This window comes from Podarcis raffonei, chromosome 15, assembly GCF_027172205.1.
Source record: "Podarcis raffonei isolate rPodRaf1 chromosome 15, rPodRaf1.pri, whole genome shotgun sequence".
NCBI lineage: Eukaryota > Metazoa > Chordata > Lepidosauria > Squamata > Lacertidae > Podarcis > Podarcis raffonei.
The window spans coordinates 20,053,597-20,076,563 of NC_070616.1; the positions used below are offsets into that span (position 1 = coordinate 20,053,597).

Below are 22,967 nucleotides of genomic sequence, written 5' to 3' on the forward strand. Positions count from 1 at the left end.
CCCCCGCCAGCCTTCAGAAGAGGTCCAGGACCTCTTCTGAAGGCCGGCGGTGGGCTAAAGTCTTTGCTCCCCCCCCGCCTGCCTTCAAAAGCCGTCGGGATAGCAGAGAAACGCGCTGCGCTTCTCCGCTATCCCGGGAAGGCAGGCGGGGGGGAGCAAAGACTTTTGCCCCCCGCCGGCCTTCAGAAGAGGTCCAGGACCTCTTCTGAAGGCCGGCGGAGATTTCCCTATGGGCTTTCTTCTTGCGAAGCAAGCCCATAGGGAAATTCGTCTTGCAGAACGACTCAAAAATGGAAAACTCTTTCATCTTGCGAGTTTTTCGTTTTGCGAGGCGTTCATCTTGCGAGGCACCACTGTACAAGGACTTCTGCCCTGTGTGACAGGTTTGGCACTGCACAGCAAGGAAAGTTTGCAATGGAAACTGAAAGGTTGGAAAGCTTCACCCTTTCCGTAGGCAACTTAAAGAGGTCTGTGCTTCTAATGCTGATTGCAGCACCTCCCCTCTCTCCAGCCAAGTTGCAGCCACTGCTCCCTCTGCCCATAAATCCTCTAACTCGGTAAACAGTCAAATTATGGCTCCTCTCCATTGCTTAGACGCCTTTGACACTAATTGCTCTGTGGAGTGTGTGCACGACTGGCAACACCTTATTAAAAGTGAAATATATTATGCTGTCCACTTATTGCTACTTTATAAAGATGAAGTATCCCAACTAGAGGGAAAGGCTGGCAAAGGAATTGAGCAAGCGAGCCTCTAAGCAGCCAGCGGACGCTGCGTCTCACAAAGAGGAACGCGGCAGGCATTAGGAGGACAAATGTGCTCACTTCGTTAAATTGGAAAGCACGTTCTCCTCATGAGCCTGGGGGGCCGAATGGAGATGGCATTTTAAGAATTCCTCCTCCGTACATACCCCTTCTTCTTTTTTAACTAACGGAAGATGAGCCACAGGTCTTTGGGGATTCTGACTCAGGCCACAGGTAAGGAAAGCCAATGAAGGGGAAAGGCTTATGTAAATATTCCTGACCATTAGCAGGAGTGCTGTCCCAGCAGTTAACATTTCAGACCAAAGCTACAGTTGTGGATGTTGTTTTTTACAAATGTTTTCTTGTATTAAAAACAGAAACACCATACCTGTATATAGAAAATTGGTGCATGTAAACGTACAAGCCTGTTCAGAGTGGTTGGTCTTGTTTTGCAGGTATATTACGCAACACATCATTGATACAATAATGATACATTAGTGGTGGATTTATACTAGACCACCCACTTATCATTCTGCTTTATTAGTTGTTCTGTGATACTTCCCTGATATTATCACACTAAGCACAAAGGACCAGTGTAGAGTAGTGGTTAGAGTGTTGGACTAGGACCTGGAAGATCAAGGTCCAAATGCCCCCTTTACCATGAATTTCACTGGGTAACCTTAAGACAGTCACTCTCTGTCAGCCGAAACTACCTCACAGGGTTGTTGTAGGGAATAAATGAGGAAGGGGGAAACCATGTCTGCCACCTTGAGCTCCTAGGAGAAGAAGGTGGAATATAAATTGATTAAATGCATAAATAAATTGCCATCTGGATGGGCACTCTTGCACTATAGCACAAGAAAAAGCTGGACAAAATATCCTTGGAGCATTTGTGCTATGAAAGGTTACAGGATTTTAGCAGAAAAACTGTGAGACATGCACTGAATGGAAATGAAGCATTATGCCCATCTCTGAACATTTGAAGGTGCAAATATTGTTGAAAGTTTGATCACATGTAACACCCCTGATACCATAATGTGAACAAATAATCATAAAAGCACAATAAAAGGATGCCCAGTGGTGCCATATGACTGCCTTTGATCGATAAGATGGAGATATAATCTCATCCAGCACTCTGTTCCCAGCAGCAGCCAAATGGAAGTCTCAAGGAAACTTACAAATTCTAGCAGGAACCACATATCTCATTATGTATCAGAGCACCACGCCAGAACCAACTTTTGCTGACATTGTTAAGCTCTGGATTATGTAAGTGTGTGAGTGCTAGGAATAGAGAAGGAATCAACCTTACTCAGATTGCAAACTGGATTCACCTCATCTGATCTAGGCAGATCATGAACTGGATCACATCAAAGGTCCACTTCAGAATCTGCAGTCTAGGGGATTCCCTTATGAGGTGGTCAGAAGGTTGAACACTGCCTCTGTTCTCCCAACCCCAATTCTTATTCAACATCTTTATCAACGACTTGGATGATGGACTCAAGGGCATCCTGATCAAATTTGCAGATGACAGCAAACTGGGAGGGGTGGCTAACACCCCAGAGGACAGGATCACACTTCAAAACGACCTTGACAGATTAGAGAACTGGGCCAAAACAAACAAGATGAATTTTAACAGGGAGAAATGTAAAGTATTGCACTTGGGCAAAAAAAATGAGAGGCACAAATACAAGATGGGTGACACCTGGCTTGAGAGCACTACATGTGAAAAGGATCTAGGAGTCTTGGTTGACCACAAACTTGACATGAGCCAAACAGTGTGACACGGCAGCTAAGAAAGCCAATACAATTCTGGGCTGCATCAATAGGAGTATAGCATCTAGATCAAGGGAAGTAATAGTGCCACTGTATTCTGCTCTGGTCAGACCTCACCTGGAGTACTGTGTCCAGTTCTGGGCACTGCAGTTCAGGAAGGACACTGACAAACTGGAACGTGTCCAGAGGAGGGCAACCAAAATGGTCAAAGGCCTGGAAACGATGCCTTATGAGGAACGGCTAAGGGAGCTGGGCATGTTTAGCCTGGAGAAGAGGAGGTTAAGGGGTGATATGATAGCCATGTTCAAATATATAAAAGGATGTCACATAGAGGAGGGAGAAAGGTTGTTTTCTGCTGCTCCAGAGAAGCGGACACGGAGCAATGGTTCCAAACTACAAGAAAGAAGATTCCACCTAAACATTAGGAAGAACTTCCTGACAGTAAGAGCTGTTCGACAGTGGAATTTGCTGCCAAGGAGTGTGGTGGAGTCTCCTTCTTTGGAGGTCTTTAAGCAGAGGCTTGACAACCATGTCAGGAGTGCTCTGATGGTGTTTCCTGCTTGGCAGGGGGTTGGACTCGATGGCCCTTGTGGTCTCTTCCAACTCTATGATTCTATGATTCTATGATTTTACCCTTTAAAACTTTTAATTTCCCAGACCATGTGCCTCTGTTTCACCAACAAAGTAGATACAGTTAGCAGGCAAGTTCCAGAATTTGTGGTGTATTTATCATAACCCAGCCACATCTCTACACCAAGACACAAAATAGGTTCACCATTGATCCACATACAGATAAATTAGGAGGAGATCTTCAAACACAGCAGTGTTTTTAATGTGCTTTTCCAAACAGCAGCTTTCTAAAACTCAGCCTAAGAATGACATAAGCATCAGGGTGCAAGCTGAAGCTCATGCATTCATATTAGTGGACTCCTTGGATCAAGGCCTGAATTTACAGTCTCAACATGAGACGGCTGCTTGCTGGAGTTTTAACTACAGTTTAATCTGATGCTGAGTTGTAGATTGCCTGCTGTGAATCTGTTGCTTTGTTTTATTTTTTTGTCATATTTTAATTATTTAGATTCCATTTTTCATTTTACTGTTTTGTGTAACCTGTCCCGGGATTATGAAATTGATGAGATATAAGTGCAATCAATCAGTCCACAAAATATCTTCTGAATATAGATGAGCAAAATACATCTGGGGAGATGATGCTACTCTTTGCCAACCCCTTTTAACTCTCCTCAAAATTCTTCAGATGTTTTACTCAAGTGGGAAGCTATGGATTCATCTCATAGTTTCATTTTATATGAAATTTGGTAGCACAACTAGTTCCTAGGGCTTGCTTTCATTAAAAAGGCTACTGACTGATTAAACAGAGTCTAGATCATTAAGAGTCACACATTATTTCCTCCCCTAAACCAAATTTGCATGCTCTCTTGATGAGCATCTGTCACCTTTCCAGTCTGCTAACTTTTCAGTTACGATGAAGAATGATGTAGATACTGGAACAAGTGTTGGCCCAATACCATATTTCCTATGTGCTATGTCTTCTCTCTCTCTCTCTCTCTCTCTCTCTCTCTCTCTCTCTCTGTGTGTGTGTGTGTGTGTGTGAGAGAGAGAGAGAGAGAGAGAGAGAGAGAGGGAGGGAGGTGCATAATCATTTCAGAAAAAGCTGATAGAATTGTATTCAGATATTGGACTGGAAGGTCTTCTATACATGTGTGATGCTGGCCCTATGCTGATAGGATCCAGAAAAGCTAGGTGGATGGATGGACTAAGACAGATAGAAAAATGCCACAAGGAGAAGAACTATGCATCTGACAGCTTTTCCTGCCTATCAAAGCTTTCTTTGCTTCGAGGTTCTGACATCTGATTAATTATGTCAAGTTTGCTCATTCAAAAGGTTCTAGCCCTGACAGCCCTTGCCTTTTATCCTCATAATGTTTTATTGGTGAGCTAAGTCCCTGCTTCCCCTCAAAGAAGGAGGGGCACAATTTGCCAGACTGCATCACCTGGCCCTGCAAGCCACAAGATAACAGGGGACATGGACTGACAATCGCAGGTTGTCTTTTGTAGTAATACTAAATTTGCTGTGGTCTCATTGCCTTGACATTTCTTCAACCAAATCCAAATGTACCACCATGGAGGCAAAATGTCATTAGCCCTACCAGAAGCCATTGCACTCAAGTATATATTAAACACTTGGAGGTTTTTTCTACAATCAAGCGGTATATAAGTTTTGTGAAATAAATAAGTAATAAATAAACATGGAAGATCAAGTGGAAATTAGACAATGCAGGTAAATGAGCAGGATTTTGGAAATGGCATTCTATTTGCCTCTCTCACACACACTCAACCCCGCTTCAGATTGCACTGTAAGGCTACATAATCAGTTCTTGGCAGATGAAAGCATTGCAAAAGGGACTTCCTTCTTCACAGTTTAGTCTCTCAACTCCGACATTACCTCTCATAAAAACAAAGTTTGTGATATGGCAGTAAACAAGCCAAATGAGCCATTGATAAATAAAAGGGTTATCACAATCCTTGGATGGCTGAGATACCCATTAACAGATGAAGGCTTGAGGCTTCAAAATGGCAAGTTCTCCAGAGCCATGGATGGATGTGACTGCAGTGGAATTTTTGAACCTAGACTAGCCAACAAAAGATCCTTGAGATTTATTTTGAAGACTTCACCTTGACAGTGCCCTGTAACTTCTAGGCACCATAGCTCATCAACTGAAGATAAAACAAAAGAGTTAACTCTCTTTAGCTGAAGGCAAAGCAATAAAACAGAGAGGAAGGGAAGAATTGGACCATGCTGCCTTTGCCACAGCTATAAATGATGTGGCTTCAGGGTGCCACCTACTGATCAATAATGTCACCTTCTTAGCCTGCTGTAATGCTCCTAATGGGTCAGACTCAAATGCTTATTGCCAACTGTAACAATTTGGTGGTCAAAAAAAGAAAATGATTATATGCTGCTGGTGAGACACAAGCACCAAACATCATGGCATCCAAATACCACAATAGATTATGTAGCTCTGACATTGATGATATAGCTACAAATAAGAATTTGAAACAGGTTGAAATGCATTTTCCATGTGCTGCTTTTCAACTATCATAGCTTCTCCTTAAAGGACCCTGAGATGTACTTCTACAGCTGCACCAGAGATCCCTACAACCCTTTAGAAAAGGGATCCTCATTTGAGAACCGCAACAGTTAAACAGGCCTGAAACCTCTTTGAAACTTGTAGTGTAGACAGGTCAGAAGCATAGGACAATGTTCACTTGGTATCTTTCTAAGAGCACCCTCTCTGGGCAAAATGGGGAGTTCTGTTTTAATAAACTGACCCAATGAAGCAAGGAATTAGCATACACGTTGCACAAGGACACTAGAACAAGGTGTGATAACAAACCGGTGAACCTCATGCGGCGCTTCTTTAGAAGAAAATCGTTGACTTTAATACTCAGACATGATTTGCATGGAGGGAGAAAGTCATCCTTCGAAGACCCTTTACAAGATCTTTCTTATGACAAAGCAGATCTGAAAGCGTGAAGACTTCTCTGCCCTCCCTTCTCTCCTGTCAAATATTATAATCATCACCTTCCAGCCTGCTGAACAATCAAAGCCTGGCCTATATTCACAGGAGTTCCTACTATACGCTGCATGCATAGCAACAAGTAAGAGAAACAAAAGGCAGAAGTAAACAGCCAAGAGAGAAGACAGAACTGGCTGGCAGGTGGACAGCAGGAGAACGTTTCATGGAAGCCACGGAGGGAGGGATACCCCAGTGTCTAGGGATGGAAGGGTCTGTCTACTTTGGTTCTCTCAGTTTCTCTTTTTTCAAGTCTTAAATTTGGCTCCCCACTTTTTGCAGCAATTTGACACAGCATTTTAATATGCATGTCTCCCAACATACACATTTTTGCGATTAATCCCCCCCCCATGCATTTTTTTATGCACATTTGCTCCTAGGCTCTGTAAACATTGTTTGGCTGGAGAACTGCATTGCAAAATTTAGAGGAGTGTGGATTTCTAAGGATAGCTGTGTTTTGGTTCATGTGTTGTTTCTGAAAGTGTTGATTTGATAGCTCCATCTTTGAATGCAAATGGAATCAAATTCCTCTCCCCCCATCATCCCTACTAGGGTCCCCTTTCTCCCTCCTCACTACGCCAATTTCCACTCAGATCTCATTCTCAAATGCCCTACACAAAAGGCTCATTTTATTTCCCTCTGCAAAACTAAACAGATACTCCAGCAATTTTGGGGGGTGAAAATGTCAGTGGTTCTCTCTCTGCTTGTCTTCTGCAACCACTGAGGCCAAAAGCAGCAACAAACCCGACTTTCTTGCTAGGTAGAAAATATATCCACCACCAGCCCTGCTCTGCTACACAGAATTTGCTTTCAAAGAACCAGTGCTTTTTTCTGGGGACACACATGGGGACACATATCCCTAAACATTTTGTTAATCTAAGTTTGGCTTCAATATGAGCAGGAAAATGAGAGTACCCCTAAACATTATTTTTAAAGAAAAAAAAGCACTGCAAAGAACCATCTGGGCTTACTTCAACTCTTGCTCACCATAGTTTATTTGGGTCGTCTGCAGCAGCAACTTGTGCACTGCCATGGCATGGACCTATGAGCCAGGTGAGCGTGTCCAATAAAATAAGGGAATATGCAGTTAAATATTTTGTTACAATTATAAGGTATGGGGTGTGTGATAGGAAAAACAGTGACATACCCTCTCCACCATATAGTACCAATTAGTGTTGACAAACTGCCATATCTGTCAATGGAACTTGGTTGGGATTAACTTTTGTTTTCAAATTTATTTGCTGTATTTTTGTCCTGCTTGTCAGACAATGGTTGTCTCCCAAAGCAGCTCACATCAGTTAAAAGGACAGGCAGGGAGGGAGCCCTTTGCCATCAGGCTTACTAATGAAGAAGACCAGGCACTTAAGGGAAAGGCAGTGGAGAGAAAAGGTTAGAGGAGGGAGACAAGTTCTTGCAAAACTCCCACAATCTTCCAAGTTAAGGAGGCAGCAAATGATTATTTATGGAATCATGGCACGTGGAGATAATTCATGAAACATGGAGCAATAAACATGCACTATATTCCATTAGTTTTCTGGAAGTGGCTTTTATGCTGTGTGGAAGCTCAAATACAATGTGCAAATTTACAATAAGGGAAATGGAATAGATGGCCACGTGAATGCAGCCATAAATAAACATGCTTGTGTACAGAAAATATTAGTCACCTGGTCTGCAGATACCCACAGCTACAGCATCTTTTCTCAACAAAGTTTGCCTCTTCTAAGCCACTTTTCTGCTGTTCCACTTAGAATATCTCCAAATGTAGAGGTTTCAGGCATGGTGAATCAGCATGTTTAGCACTCAAAATTGAGACAATATGAAGAAACCAAATCTTCCCTCTTCTAGTCCTTCTGGGGACAGAAGGGACTTTTCAGATGCAAGAGTGCAAACAAAAGAGAAACCTGAAATTAACCCTCTATTTTCTTGTGATTTCTGAATCCATATTAGCAGGGTTTTGCCATGAGCTGACAGACTTTGTTCCTCCCACATTTCAGAATAAGACACTGTAGAATAAATGCATAAATATATAAGGTAAGAAATTCAGCATGCACCTGACATCCACCATGTTCTTGAACATGAAATGCTAATTATATTAGTCACCTAACTATTCAAATCAGCTGCAATATTCCAGCTCACAAAGTGTTTTTCTGGAAGTTGCTCACTCACCTGTCCTTGCACTCTCTCTAAAACCACTCCAAAGAATGGCAAAGAAAGTTTAGTGCATTGAATAGGGGAGTCAAGTCATGGAGCAACCAATTCATTCTTAATGATTCACTTCCAGCTTCCAGCAGTCAGACATTTGTGGGTACTCCAAGTATCCTGAGCTTGGAAATCTTTATGCTTCTTTATTTCTTGCTCAGCTCTCAAATGAAGAATAAACAGAGCCAGGAGTGGCTTCATTCTGCTCTGCAAAGAGCAAGTTGTGGTCCTGGAGCTGCACAATGAATTCTGCAATCCACTCTGGATATTCGCAAGGAGGGCAAGTGAGGCTTGCACCACCACATCAATTCATTCAACAGGAGCAATTGTTTGCTGTAATTAAAGGCCCCAGGTCTTTTTGTGTAAATGCACTTCACTCTTGTTCATATTAAATCTTGTTTTATTGTTTGGCTTGTTTCAAGGCTAAACACTATTATTTTTTACTTTTTTTGCATACCATTGCATGCATCATGACATCCACAAAATCATAAGTACAAGAGTGGTCTTCTTGGGTCAGAATGAAAAGGCTAAAATATTGCAAAGGTCCAAGTTTACTGAGAATGCTGGGAAGTCACTTAGGTAAGCATGATTTGCAAGCAGATCCCTTGAAAGCCTCAAAGCTTTCAAAATGGTCACTGTGAAATAATCTTGCTGTGGTGATAAATAGGAGTGCATCAAAAATTCCTGTTGTGCTGTTGCCTGCATGCACTCCTGCACTTCAGTAACGGGTGGGTGGTGCAAGTTATCCAAAGGAGAGGAAAGCTATGGCAAACTCAACAAGGGCTACATTTCCAACATCCTCTTGGTAAAGCAGCAAACATATAATCCACACATCCTGAAATGAAGACCTAAGTCGTGCATGGATTTAATGAAGGCCCACAGTTTTATCGAAACATACAAGGACCCACAGTAAGAGAAACTTCCTGAAATGCAGTGAACTATCTCATAGTGAAGAAATCTTAATGTTTAAGGTGAGACCTAGGGGGACATTATCCTGCTGTCTACCTTAAAATGGTCTCAGTTTCCAAGTACTAGATCTGCCCTGTATCTTATCTGTGCTTTTCTTTCTTTATTCACTCAGAGATGTGCTAAGACAGCACCAGATGGCTTTCCATCATCACATGTGGCAGATGCAGATGAGGTGAAGCCACCAAGCATAAATAAAGCTGCCTTCCGATAGTTCCTCTCCACAAAGGGTTGTGAGAAGTAGTGGGGTAAGCAACCTTTTTAGTCAAGCTTCCTCAGGGTACTAGCCCCCAAGGCTACCTCAAGAGACAATGGACTGTGCTTCCAGGGGTGAAGTCAAACAACTGTGTTTGCAACACCAAAGTGACTTCCTGGGATGCAATCCTGGGCAGTGTGTATGGTTGTCTTTGGTTGTGCACATGACTAAACCCCCTTCTTGGCCTCGCTGATGTGGTCCAAAGGAAAGCAGACCAAGACATTTGGTACCAACTTGACAATAGGAGTTGCCAGAAGGACATGTACAAGGAGACATCCAACCACCTCATGGATGCTACTGCAGATTTGTGCAGGGTTTACTCCTTGACCTTTTCTTCTCCCAAAGATATCCCACAAGGCAGTGGAGGTTTAGGACCAGAGCTTTTCTTCTCCTAGATGGTCTGTCTTCCCAGGTTGACAAGTCCCACCTGCCCTTCAATTCCCTCTACAGAATATGCATAAACTGCCTTCTTGACTATTGGACCGCCTATTGGTCTCATCCACTCAATCCACTGTAGCCTGTCTTTGCATGCAGGGTAAGTGCCTAACTCACTGAGGGTTTGAGACCCATCGGCTATCCTCATACCCATCAATAAAGACAAAGAATCACATCCAAGTCACCAGGCAGGGAAGCTTTATAAAGTTAGTTCTCTTAGGTCAGGGTTGAGTCAGTAATAGAATCTGGCTGGTGGGCCAGATTCTTACCCCCAACACTACAGGCCAAGTTTGATAGGTAGGTGGGGATACAATGGATGTCAGGTGATGACCTGCTTTTGCACACTTCTGTGCACTTTCCTAGCCCCAATCATCAGCTGACCACCAGACCTTGCAAAGAGCAAGATAAACCCAAATGATCAACTTAAACCACCAACATGCCACAGATGATTCACACATGTATGCAAGGGCAGCTGGACTCATAACATTTATTGTTGGCTAATACCTTTTACTGGCTGAGCTGCAAGCTGTAATAGAAGAGTTGCCAGTCTGTTGTCTCAACATCAAGAGTTGCCAAGATATGTTTGTTTTGCAGTTTCTGACAGATGGAGGATTGATGCCCACCGTATCTGATGAACTGCTTTCCTTAGACTTTTAAGAGAGCATGGAAAATCCCTTTAAGACCCTCTTGCCTGTCCTGAAATCACACTAAAGTGGAACAAATGTGCTCCTCTATGGGCTTATGCCTAATCAGTGGCAACTTCCTGTCACTCTAGTGCCCAGCAGTGGATAAGAGATGATAGCTCTGTGGAGTGTGGACCCGGATTAATATCACTTTGCCATATTAATTAACTAGCAAGGATGGCATAACTGAAAAGGTTTGACATAGCTGAAAGCTATGGTCTTCTGCAAAATGAATCCCAATGATTTAGCAAAATTGGCTGTAACAGAAAGCTCTGCTGAATATTTCTCAAGAGACGACATTTTCAGTTAATGGTGCATTGCTCCCATATCTGGAATGAAGATACAAGGCAACAATATGGGTTGAACGAGGGTCACAGCTTTATTAAATGCAAAGGCTGCTCTGCTGCTTACTTAGCCATTTAACTGTCAACTTCCCATCCAGACCTCAGTGTTGATGTTGTATGTGGGAGCTAGCTGCTCGCTACAGCATCCAGCAAGGTCCTAGGTTCAACCCCTGGCATCTTCAGATAAAAGGGGCGGGAAACATTTCTTCCTGAGACCCTAGAGAGCCAGCGCTGGTGATATTAGACTACACTAGCTAGATGGACAAATACCTAATCATTCAAAGCAGCTTCCAGTGTTTATTTGTTGCAAACAAAGATGTGTATGCATGCAAGAGGCATCAGAGGTGTACCTAGCCTTCTTTGCAGCCTTGGCAAGGAGATGTATTGGCATTCTCCACCACCACCAGACCATGAACCAGAAACTCAACAAGTTTGCTTTTCATCGCCTTTCATTCTCTGCCAGTGACTTCCTACATGACCCAGAGCATGGCTTCCTGGGAAGAGGGCAAGCAGGCTCTTAGCCACTCCTAGCCACAGTGGAGTGGTGTGATTTTTGTGGGGGTTGGGTGGCCTGCACCCTTGGCAGGAGCCAACCTGGCCAACCTCTAAGTATGCCCCTTCTGGATCATTTTTGCACCATCCAGTATCAACTCCAAAATGCATTGCTTTTAAATGAGATAGCATTTCTATTAGATGACCCTAGACTTAGCAAGCAACTGCCAGTGATAGCATAGGTGTACATGCACATGTGAACCAGCGTGAAGACAAGTGGCCAGGGTCACTTCCAGGTGACCTGCTTAATATCAAGCAGTCATTCTGATTGTTTTCCACACACTTTGTTGGGAGGTTAGATGACTACAGCTATGGACAGAGCATTCATTCCAATTTGTTGGCGGGGATGTTGTACAATGTTGCCTTGAACAATTGTTATTCTCAAGATTTTGGTGCACTTTCCTTATTGCAAAAAAAAAAAAGTCCTAGCTTTGAGGAGAGGAGCAGATTTGTTGGGCAAGAGCACAAAAACAACTTTAATTGTTCAACATGAATTTGTTGGTATGTGACTGAATCCCACCTGAAAACAGTAACCATCAGGATGCACCATGTACCCATCAAACTACAAATTAACAATAAGCCCACCCAGTGTCAGATGTCAGTAAGGGATATCTGTGCCCCCTCGCTTTGCTTCAATTGTGAGTTGTGGCATGAGTCTGGTTCATCATGCAAGGTCCCCGGGATGTCCTTTCATCCGTGCTTGCCGCTGGGGAGTTGCCAGCCTCCCAACCCAACTTGGCCAGTTGTCACATGCTGAAAGCAAGGTGGAAGAGAGCAAAACGTCCTGGAGGAACTGACATTTCATCTCAGATCCCCACACATAGCGTACTTGTCTGTGAGCACAGAACAAAGCAGTCTTTCCTGGTGAGAGAGCCTACCCAGGGCTTTAAGTGGTGTCATGCTGAATGACCCTGATTAGGCTAGGAGCACAGCTGGGGGAACCAACGGCAGTGCAAAGTTGCATAATCTACATGCTCAAGCCTCTGCATTCTGGATGGCACAGAAGCATCACTATGGAGCTCTGACATATGCAGCTGGCAGAAATGGGAAAGAAATCCTGCAATGGAGCCTGTTCCTCTGCCCTCAAAAAATGCCCTCCTTGTGGCAGCCAATGTGGAGTTAGCAAGCATGAAGGAAGAGAGTGGCGTACACTTGGATGCACTTCCTCATGGCACAAATTAAGCAAACAAACAAGGAGCATGGCACCTATCTGCATGCAGACACTTATGCATATCCTTGAAGATACTTTGGGGTGGGGAAGGAGCTGGCATCTTAGCAGAGGAGGAGGTGACAAGCGAGGAAACTCAGGGGACCTGCCCTACTCAGAAGAATTATTCAAAAATCAGGAGACAGAAATCAAAGTTGAAGATCAGCCTTAGCACTTTGCATCTTCAAAGAGTCTCGCAAACAACTAATTAATCCCGCCGAGGCAGGTGAGCATTGTAGCAAATCCATAGGCTACGGTTGTCACTGCACCAACCAAGAATACTGCCACAGTGACAGCTGGGGGCATTCCCTTCTGTTTGTTCCAGGAGCACACATGCCCCTAGACACTGAAGACGAAGCAGAAATCCTCTTGAAAGGCACAGGCTGGATTCTCACAGGATTCAAGGCTGGCTTTGACCTACAAAGTGCTGAACCCTTTTGGATCCTCCACATCTACTTTAGGGACTGCCTCCATCTCCCTTTAGGGACTGTGCTCCATCAAAACCATATAACAATTGCCTAAAGACCACTTTATGCAATCAACCGAAGTTTCTCCTGGGCTGTGCCCACTTCAGGTTACACAGATGGAAAGGTGTGCTTGTTTGAATGTCATCACAAATTAAAGGTGCACCCCCTTCCTCCCCTGTGGCAGAACCAGAGGGAGGAGGATACGAGTGATTTATTCTCAGGCTTGTGTTGTGCAGAGGAAGCTGTCTTGTACCCAATAAGTCAATCGATTAATTTAGCTCAGTATTGTCTACACTGACAGGCAGCAGTTATCCAGGGTTTCAGATAGGAATACTTGCAGCCCTACCTGGAGGTGCCAGGGATTCATTCATTTATATCCCTTTGTACAAGTATGTCTACAATGCCATATCAAAAAATTTCAAGGTGGTGTACAGCAGTGTGTGTGTACGCACACACAATTAAATTCAAAAACAATTCAATTTAAAATTCAATTTAAAAACAATTCAAATGTGCATCACAGTGACTGGCTAATTAAACAGCTTCAAAGGCCCACTGGCATAAAATTGAACCGGGGACATTTGCATGCAAAACAAATGCTCTCCCACTGAGCTACAGGCCTTCCGTTGTGAGGCTTGGGCCTAAAATTGCCCACACTCTGGTCAAGTGATGGGGACAGGACCCTTTGCAAGTCCTGCTCCTGCCTAACAATCAGGAGGCAAGTAATTCCTCCTGTTCCCCACCACTAGAGTGGCTGTGCTTCCTGCTTTACAGAGTACAGTCCTCTATTTTGAATAACTGCCAGAATACAGACCTCTGTTTGAAGGTGTCCTCTGTTCCAGAGCTGCCCAACTGGTTTAAAGGTAAGAGAGAGCTGGTACTGGCAACTGGTCAGCAGACTGAATGGGAATGAAAGTCGTCTGGTGCCTCCCCCACTAAGGTGAGATGTATTTCTATTTAAATTATACTCATTATTTCTAAATTTGCACTTATGTGTATCAGGTACCATTTGTAAATTTTATGCTGATTTCTCTCCTTTTAATCATCTTTCTCGGTGGTACAAATCCTCTTTCTTGACAATGCCAAACTGGCCATCCTACCTACTGCTATTGGGCTTCAGCTGATCAATCTTCCTAAGGGCCAATCAAATGACTTTCAAGATTACAAGCCACAGGTGTGTGTGTGTGTGTGTGTGTGTGTGTGTGTGTATACTGTGTGTGTATAAACACAGAGAGAGAGAGATCTCACATATAGGCTCAGTTTGCGTATCAGTTTAAAGTAACCATAGTTAAACCACACCATGGTTAAAATGTGCATGTACAGTGTGCTAGTGTAAACTGCTGAAATTGTGGGACCTTATCTCGCTCTTGCACACTGCAAGGAACCATGCCATGGTCTGGCTTAGTGTTATGTCCCAATTGAAGACTCAGCTAGATTGGTAAAGAAAAAACATTTTATATGTGTTCTATATGTGAAATAACACTGTGACACCAGATAGCGCTGTGGAGTCCTGTATTTCCCTACCAGATTTCCCTGTATGAGTTTACAACACATTTAACTGAATTGTTCCTTTGATGTGCCTAGATCCATCCTCAGACTCATGGTTGGTTTCCACCCAAAACAAAGCATCAGCAGTAACCACAAAATGTGGTTAATGCTTGTTTGTAGAGAAGCCAAGTAGAAGCCCAGGTTTAGGTGTGATAGACCATGGCTTATTTCCCAAGCAGGTTAGTAGAAGCAAGAGGAGGAGCCAAGTCATTTCATCAGCATGCTGGAATGCACTGTGCTCACATTTAAACCACAGTTTAGTTTTATTTTGGTTTAAAGTGATGTGCAAATCAGGACTCTCTCTCTCTCTCTCTCTCTCTCACACACACACACACACACACACACACACACACACGCCTTCTATCTTCTTTAGTCTTCCGCCTCTCCCACTTGATTCTCTTGACAATATTTCAAGTGACACCAAGTATCCTTTCTTGAGTATCCTATCCATGCACAACTGCTTGTACTGGGATCTGGGAGCAGCACACAGTGAATTCCTTGCCATCACACCAGAAAGAAGACTCAATACAAACTATAATATGGGTGAACAGGTTACATTTATTAAAATAAAACAAGTAGAGAATCTGCAAATCAATGAAATTGAACTAATTAACCCAATTAAACAAATTTGGGCAGGTGGGTTGCAATAAATGGGAGGATATAATCACTCCCATTTCCTGAGCAAACTTCCAGCTGCATGTTGTGGTCACACAGCAAGGGTTTGGTTTTAAAAGAAAATTGTCCTCCACCTTGCTGCATGCACCTTAGGTGTAAGAACCTGACATGCTTACTGAGGCCACATTGGCTAACATTCACCTCGATGCCCCTGCGAGGCCAAGCCCTCAATAATTTCTTATGTCCTCTCACCTGCCCTGGTGAAATTCCTCTTAGCCAGATTCTCCAGTCACATGGGCAACATCCAACAGTGCAAAATAGGCAAAAAAGTGAAGACCCCCCAAACTAAGCAACGTCTCTCCTCAAATTCCTACTCAGTACCCCCAAAAAGGATGACTAGCAGAGCCCACATTGCCAAGGCCAAGAAGGTAGGCATTACCAGAAGAAGAATGAAGAATGAGGGATGGAGCCAGTTTAAATAACTGGGCTGCCATTTCCCCCCTATATGACCAACATGAAGATCCACATACCTCCCTTTGTGAGAAACTATATCTCCTCTTATTCCAGGGGGGAGAGGGTGTGGCAAAAATGCCCTCCCCATTTAGAGGAGGGGACAGAATTGCTGGGGGGAGACAGAGAAGAGGGGGAAAGAAGACAAGAAAAAGATATCATTTAGAGGCCAATGCAAAACTTGTGGAGCAAGACAAGAAACTAATGAAAACTTTTGGGGCCCAAAAAAGAGGGAATCACTAAGGCAGCAGAACTCAACTCAAGCTCCCAGAAAAGGGACAGGTTAAACCCTTTTTGGAACAAAGGTTTGGGCATGGAGAAGCTAGCAACACATGCACAGAAATAGCAGATCCGTTTCTGGTGTCATATCTTAGCAACAGAAGATACAATCAACATGGATGAGCTCTTTCCCTCTTGGTTCCTTTAAGCCTTTGGAATACAGGTTCAAATACAGTTCTGCAAACAAGGCAATCTTCACAGCTTATAGACTTTCAGATCTATAGACTTGTTTCTGACCAACATCCTTGCACTGAGCCAAGTTTAACAGGGAACACACTCACCTGCCTAGAGGCCAAGGCATATTATTTTTCTAGACAGTCTTCCAGTAGGTTCAGGGGGGCATATTTGGGAATGACAAGCAATGCCATTGGCTTCAGAAGAAAACGGTTTCATTCTACATTGCAGGGGGCTGGACTAGATGACCTTTGGGGTCTCTTCCAACTCTACAATTCTGTGATTATATGGGCTGATCTTCACGTCCTCACATTTTTCTTCTTGCTACCTTGCTATCTTTACTCCTTTTCCTCCCTTTGACATCTTGAAGCAGAGACCTATCACGTTTGTTACTGTTTCATTTTGTGCTGCTGCTGCTGCTTGCATTTATATCTCACCTTTTTCTTCAGGGAACTCAAGGTGGTACACAGGATTCTCCAGATGGCTCTCCAGATGTTCTCTTGTGGCTCTCCAGATGTTGCTGAACTACAATTCTTATCATGTTGGACTCCAAACAACTGTAAGGCTACAGGTTCTTTGTCTCTGCCTTAACTGGAGACTACATGAACTGAACCTTCCCAGTTCTATTGCTGCTCTTTAACTCAGTTTAAAAAACATCCACTGCCCTTCTCATCATCACAGAGATTCTGTCTGGAAAACCATTGGCTGCATGCAGTCCTCTTTCTCCGATAGTCTCTCCAGGGAGGAAAGCATTAGCTTCAAATTATTCCAAGATGGAAACCTCTCTGCCTTCACAAAGCTGTGGAGGAAGAGTCTTCCTGTGACCAGACAAGGTCAGGGTTTCATTATTACATTAACCTTTCAGGTCTTCAGACTCTGCAAAAAGTAAATTGGCAGGGAGAAAATATATGGGGTCCTATTGGGAAGTAAGAGGACTAAAAGCGCCATCCAAACTGAAAAGGAAGATAATTAAAAACCAAGGAATCAGAGGGAGGGACCACAGTGAAGCCATTAAGGCTAATAATGACTTGGCAATTGTATTTTCCACATGAACCTTCCAGTTTCCCTTCACCCCAATCAAACATCTTAAAAGCCTCTTTTTCATTGTTTCATTCATCTCAAACAAACATCCAGGTATGATTAAGAGAACATCTAAATAACTTGTTCATCTTCATTTGTTTGCAGAAAACTTGCATGGAGGTTACACAACATCCACATTTTCCATTCTGGTTTGTTTACATGGATGTTATACAATGTATGCTGTTTACTGAGCATTGAATTTATTAAGTATTCATGCCGATTTCTCAAACAAGTGGAGGTTTCATGGCACCTCTTCCATTGTTTCTTTTTTACCCCACATTTTGCAGTGCATTTTCCCTATTGCTTTCCTTACCACAAAAAGGCTGTTTTTGTTGTTGTACAAGGGTGCCAGAGGCTTAAGTTTGCTAGTATGCAACTGAATCCCTCCTACAAAACAGTTCAGTCTCTAAGGGGCCCCCCAAAATATGGTGGGGAGTGGGCAGGAACTGATCTCCAGAAGGACCCACCTCTGAGCATCTAGTGGGAATATCACATGCAAAACGAGTTAGGATCATAGAAGCACGAGAAGCTGCCTGAGTCAGACCATTTGTCCATCTCACTCAGCATAGTTTACACTGATTGGCAGTTGCTCTCCAGGGTTTTAGGCAGGGACTTTTCCAAGCCTCACTTGGAGATGCCAGGAATTGAAACTGGGACCTCCCACATGCAAAGCAGATGGTCTACCACTGAGGTATGGCCCTTCCCCACAGTTGTGTCAGCTGTGGGACAGTGAATACGCTTGCTCAACAATCCATATCCTACCCCTAGAGCTTTTTCCCCCCCAGTGATGCATAGAAAGAGCCTACAAAATGATAATCCAGATATTCTAAGATTCAGCTCCCCTGCTAATGAAGAGACCTGTGGATAAATCTAAATTCACAAGTTTACATTCACCAGCTAAGATCACAACAGCACTTCACTTGAAATACTAGCTTGAAAGTATCCAAAGAGCTTCACGTGTGTTAATAGAGTAATGTAATCCATGGAGCAATATTGCAGAAGGGAGGGCTGAGGTATCACAGCTTGCCTAAGGCCAACTAGTGAATTCATGGCAATTTGACCCAATCACTTTCCAGTTTCATAGCTCATGCTTATATCAGCTTTTACACTACATCAGCTCTTTCTCATGGTCTCCCAGGTATTCCACTGAATCAACCCTGGATAGTAAACATTGGTCAACATGCAGCTTAGGAGAGTTGTTGAATCTCAAATGCTGAGGTGCAAATTGGTCAGTGTAAAAACGTCATGCAGGAAATGCTGTTTCAGAGGTAGCTAGAGCTCCATTAATCTCACATTCCCTTAAAGGAGTCTGAAACCAGGAGACTTCAGTTCTGCACTCAAGGCTAATAAAGCCCCCTCCCTCCCCATATCACATCTGAAGCTGTTAAAATAAAAAGACTTCTTTTTTTAAAAAAAAATAAACTTCTCAACTGTCCTAAAACTGAATTTCTCAAGAAGAAATATGTACTCTCATTTTTTTAAAAAATTCCCCATTCAGCTTTCATACTCTGACATTACCCAGATACGGTGTCCTCAGTGTGACTTTTTTGGAAATAGCATTCTTTCGTTAGGTGGTTGTTCATTATCAAGATGTCAGAGAAGAATGTAGTTTATCACAAAACTGAAACCAAATCGCAACCTCATGATGAATTATGCACACCGGTTAGAATTCAAGAGCCACTTCTGTATACCATGGCCAAACTGAAGAGTAGAAGGTGGCCTTTGCACTGGAAGGTGGAGAGCTCTGTGCCCTTTGTCCCTCTGTCCACCCAAACATCCCACCCACCCCTCTGTAATTTAAGTGCAAATGCATTTCCTCAAACCATTGGCATGAGAATGCATTATACAGAATGCAACACACATGCCTGTCCCTGTGCTCTTCGCCTGCACACCTACATCCAAAGCTTGTGGGGTCTTGGAATGTGGATAAAGTTTTTACACAAACCAGCCTCTGATGGAAACTGTGATGCACATGGATAGTAAATCCATGCAAGCCTAGCTGTGGCTCACATCCGCCTCCCACCACAGCAGGCTTGTGCTAAAAAGTCTGTTTGCAAAAATACTGATACGGTATAGATTTTGTGCCTATGCTCTTGTAACACCCAGTGCAACACACACTCCTGCTGTGCATTTCAAATATGTGTATATTTCAGACTAACAGACTGCTGAAGCTGTTTCCGAGGGCATTGCATGTTCAGAACTCTGGCAATCCCAACAGCTCAGCAACACATATAAGGCACAACTCCTTCTCTATCGGTCCCCATCCCTCCCACCCTGCTCTTCTATTTTATATTGGGACAGATGTTCAGATGCGTATTCAGCTCCCCACACTAAGTGCCTGTCTGCGGAGCTCCTGCCCAGAGCCAGTTAGAGCTTGAATTACAATAAACCTATTCAGACCGGGGTTTGCAGCAAGAAGCAGCCGAGGGATCCTAAAGTCTTCAGTAAACGCTGTGATGGTGGCAGGCGACAATGATGCCTTCTGGATAAGAAAACTCAAGAACACCTGGTCTGGCTTCCAACACTGCAGCATCTGTAGCTGATGCCCAAACAAGTAGCAGCTGGTGTGTGTGTGTGTCTGTGTGTGTGTGTGTGTGTGTGTGTGCATTGGTCAGTTTGGGGGATGAAGAAGAAACCTCACTCCTACCACCATCACTGTATAAAAGCCAGTGGGCTTTGCTATCTGAAAACAAGAGAAGGGCAGTGGACTTCTTTACGTGAAAATGAGGTACGGGTGCTGAACCTGGGAGGGAAAGCACTCCCAAACCATCTCCATCATCACCATCCACCCCCCCCACACACACACTCAATTTGCTAAGAAAGATGCCCAGAGGAGATGGAGAAGAAAGAGGAGGAGAAGATTGGGGTTGGGAGTAAAAGACTTCTCCAAAAAGCCATTGCACACAAGCACCAACACACACACAAACATTGTGGACAGATAATGCAAATCCCAGGGAAAGTACCATCTCCTATTCACAACGCAGGAGCAGCTGCTGTCCGATGCCGGCACAGCATCCCTCTGGGAGGAAACAGTGGCAGGATCCCTGAAGGACTAAGCGCCAGTTCTGAGCCCAATCACCTCCTTTACATGCACACCCCAAAACGTGGCACATTAGTGCTGTGACCGGGGGACGGACCCCCTAACTAATCATAATCATAATGTGCACATCTGGGCGAAATCATCAGGTCTGTATCGCTGTGGCATGCAAAACGCGTCCCCCACCCCACCCCACCTCTTCAACCTTCCTCGTCTGGTCCATCTTCTTGCCTAGAGATATACGGGAGCGAGAGGGATTCCCCTGCCACCGTCCCTCCTTGTGGCATACCTGGGATGAAGAACAGGGCAGTTGTGGCCGTGAAGACGATCCAGCAGGCGGGATGATACATCTTGGGGGAGCTGCAATAGTCTGGAGCGGCTTGGCTGGCTGTTTTCCTCCGTGCTGAATTCTGAGTAGGTTTAAATCCAATGTTTGCAGAGGGAGGGAGCGCGAGTTGGAGAGAGAGAGAGAAAGAGAGATGGGGACAGGCAGTCAGTGTCTCTGATTTTTCCCCCCACTCCCCTCCCTCCCTCTCTCTCTCCCCCTCTCTTTTTCCACCCTGCACATAACACGCTAGCAGAAGAAGCCCCAGAACCAGCACTACCAGTCTGTACGGGGGTGGGGGGGAGAGAGAACAGACCTCCTACCAGGCATTCATTGGTTCTGGTCTCCTGAGTGACATTCTCTGGCTCTTCTGCAGCTTTTTGACACTGTGGGGAGTTAAACGGCACTGCCAACTGCTCCCTTTGGTGCCCCTTGCTGTGCCCTCCCTTACTTCCAGATCTACCCCAATGCAGGGCACGGGGAGAGAGGGGGAAGTGTGTCGGGGGACACAGAGCCTTTGGCCAGGCTGAGGTCTTGGGTCAGCAGCTTTGAAAGGGAGAAAGGAAGCAGACTCTTGTCAGTGCCATGGATTGGATGTTTGTTTATTTCTCCCTGTAGCTCTGAGCTCCTTCCTGCCACCCACCCTCCTTCCCTCTCACTCACTCACTCTCTCACACAGGCAGGCAGGCAGAGGGGTTTGGGGATGCTCCTTGCAGTTAGATGCCACAGAGGGAAATGCAACTTGTTGATGCTGATGCTGCCGCTGACAATTTGCCAGGCATGTTAGGATGCAGACTGTGTGCCAGTTGCCCACTATTTGACCAGCTTTCCATCTTGCCACCAGCGACTCAGTCAAATATGTATACAATTGAATGGAGTGTTTTGCAAGCATCAGCGTTGGGAGTGCATAAATCCCACGGAGGAGAAAGGAGAAATCCAGGGAGCTGTACCCAAGTGGTGAACAAGCATATATCAGATGGCTGGAGAAACATACAGTACGTATAACCAGCAGATATATTAAGGGTATCAAAGGACTGTTAATAACTGCATACAGATGGTCTCTGTCTCTTTTACATTTTCTGTAGGCAGAAGAAGCCCCTTTTAGCAGATTTGTTTTGCTCAACACTGAACTGCATTATCTACTCCATAGGCTACTTCACATGTTACACTGAACAAAGGCACGAGCCATCTCTACACATGTACAAGGGTTTGTGTGAAAGAGTATACACCTACTGATTTGTACTGCCTAAATATTGTGTACAAAGAAACATATTATGTACTCACTGAACATAGCAGCTGAACACCCCTGGTATCAGAAAGGCCCTAGCATGCTGAGCAAGACACTTTGTTAAACCACAGTTTCTGGTGACATCCATACTGGGAAACTATCACTTGTGGAGAAGCCCTAATATCAAACTGAAATTCAGTCAGTAGTCAAAGGAAATATTTTTTAACATAGCATGTTCCTTGAAGGTGGTCATGTGAGGGGAGGGGAGAAAGAGTGGGGCAAGTAATCAGAGCAGACAAGAACAAATCTTGTTCTTGGTCCAATAAACCATGGCTTGTCAGAGTGAAATCATTTTGTCTGAGCTAGGCTATTGTGTTCATGCATGTGTAAGGCAGCAATGGTACAAGTGTTTTCCTTAGATACTAAAATACTCAATAATAGCTATTAAAAATATGAGGTACATCACTTATGTTCATGTACTGTTTCACATTGCCATATTCAAGAAGAACTGCATACAGATATCTGCAAGAACCGACTTCCATTTCTTAAATTATATGAGGCATAACCTAGTGGGCAAAACAGGAATTTACTTAATTTGTTATAGTACATCTAGAATATAATGCAGTGTTGAAAAATTATCCTGTAATGCATCCACAGAGTGACCAAACAATATATATTAATACAAAATCAATTGCTTTTAAAAGTGCATAAAAATGAGTCTATTTGTTTTCTAGTTTGCATAGATTCCCCTATGCCCGATGAAGACATTACATGTGGTTTTCAAGCTTGCAAACTATTTCAGCATAATTCAATTTTATACAGTCACAGATATCATCGCTCCCTACTCGATGCTCCTGATTGAGTTAGGCTAATTAGTAGAAACCATTTTAAAATTGCAAAGAGTGCCTGGATCAAGGCTCAGCATGGGTTGCAGGGCCCAAATTTAAATGCATGA

At 43.8% G+C, this 22,967-nt stretch overlaps 1 protein-coding gene across 2 annotated transcripts in view; it reads right to left on the reverse strand.

The window, feature by feature from the left end:
- The window catches only part of OPCML (opioid binding protein/cell adhesion molecule like), a 760,587-nt gene extending 739,266 nt beyond the window's left edge, over positions 1 to 21,321 (reverse strand). The window contains exons 1-2 of one of the 2 annotated variants that reach the window (XM_053367519.1): positions 21,108 to 21,321; positions 20,749 to 20,869 (exon numbers count right to left, since the gene is read on the reverse strand). In XM_053367519.1, coding sequence (XP_053223494.1) covers positions 20,749 to 20,809 — 61 coding nt within the window. In that variant the 5' untranslated portion in view covers positions 20,810 to 20,869; positions 21,108 to 21,321. Of the gene's footprint in view, positions 1 to 20,748; positions 20,870 to 21,100 lie in introns of both variants that reach the window. The other variant, XM_053367517.1, reaches the window with a different exon arrangement.
- Positions 21,322 to 22,967: the final 1,646 nt, after the last annotated feature.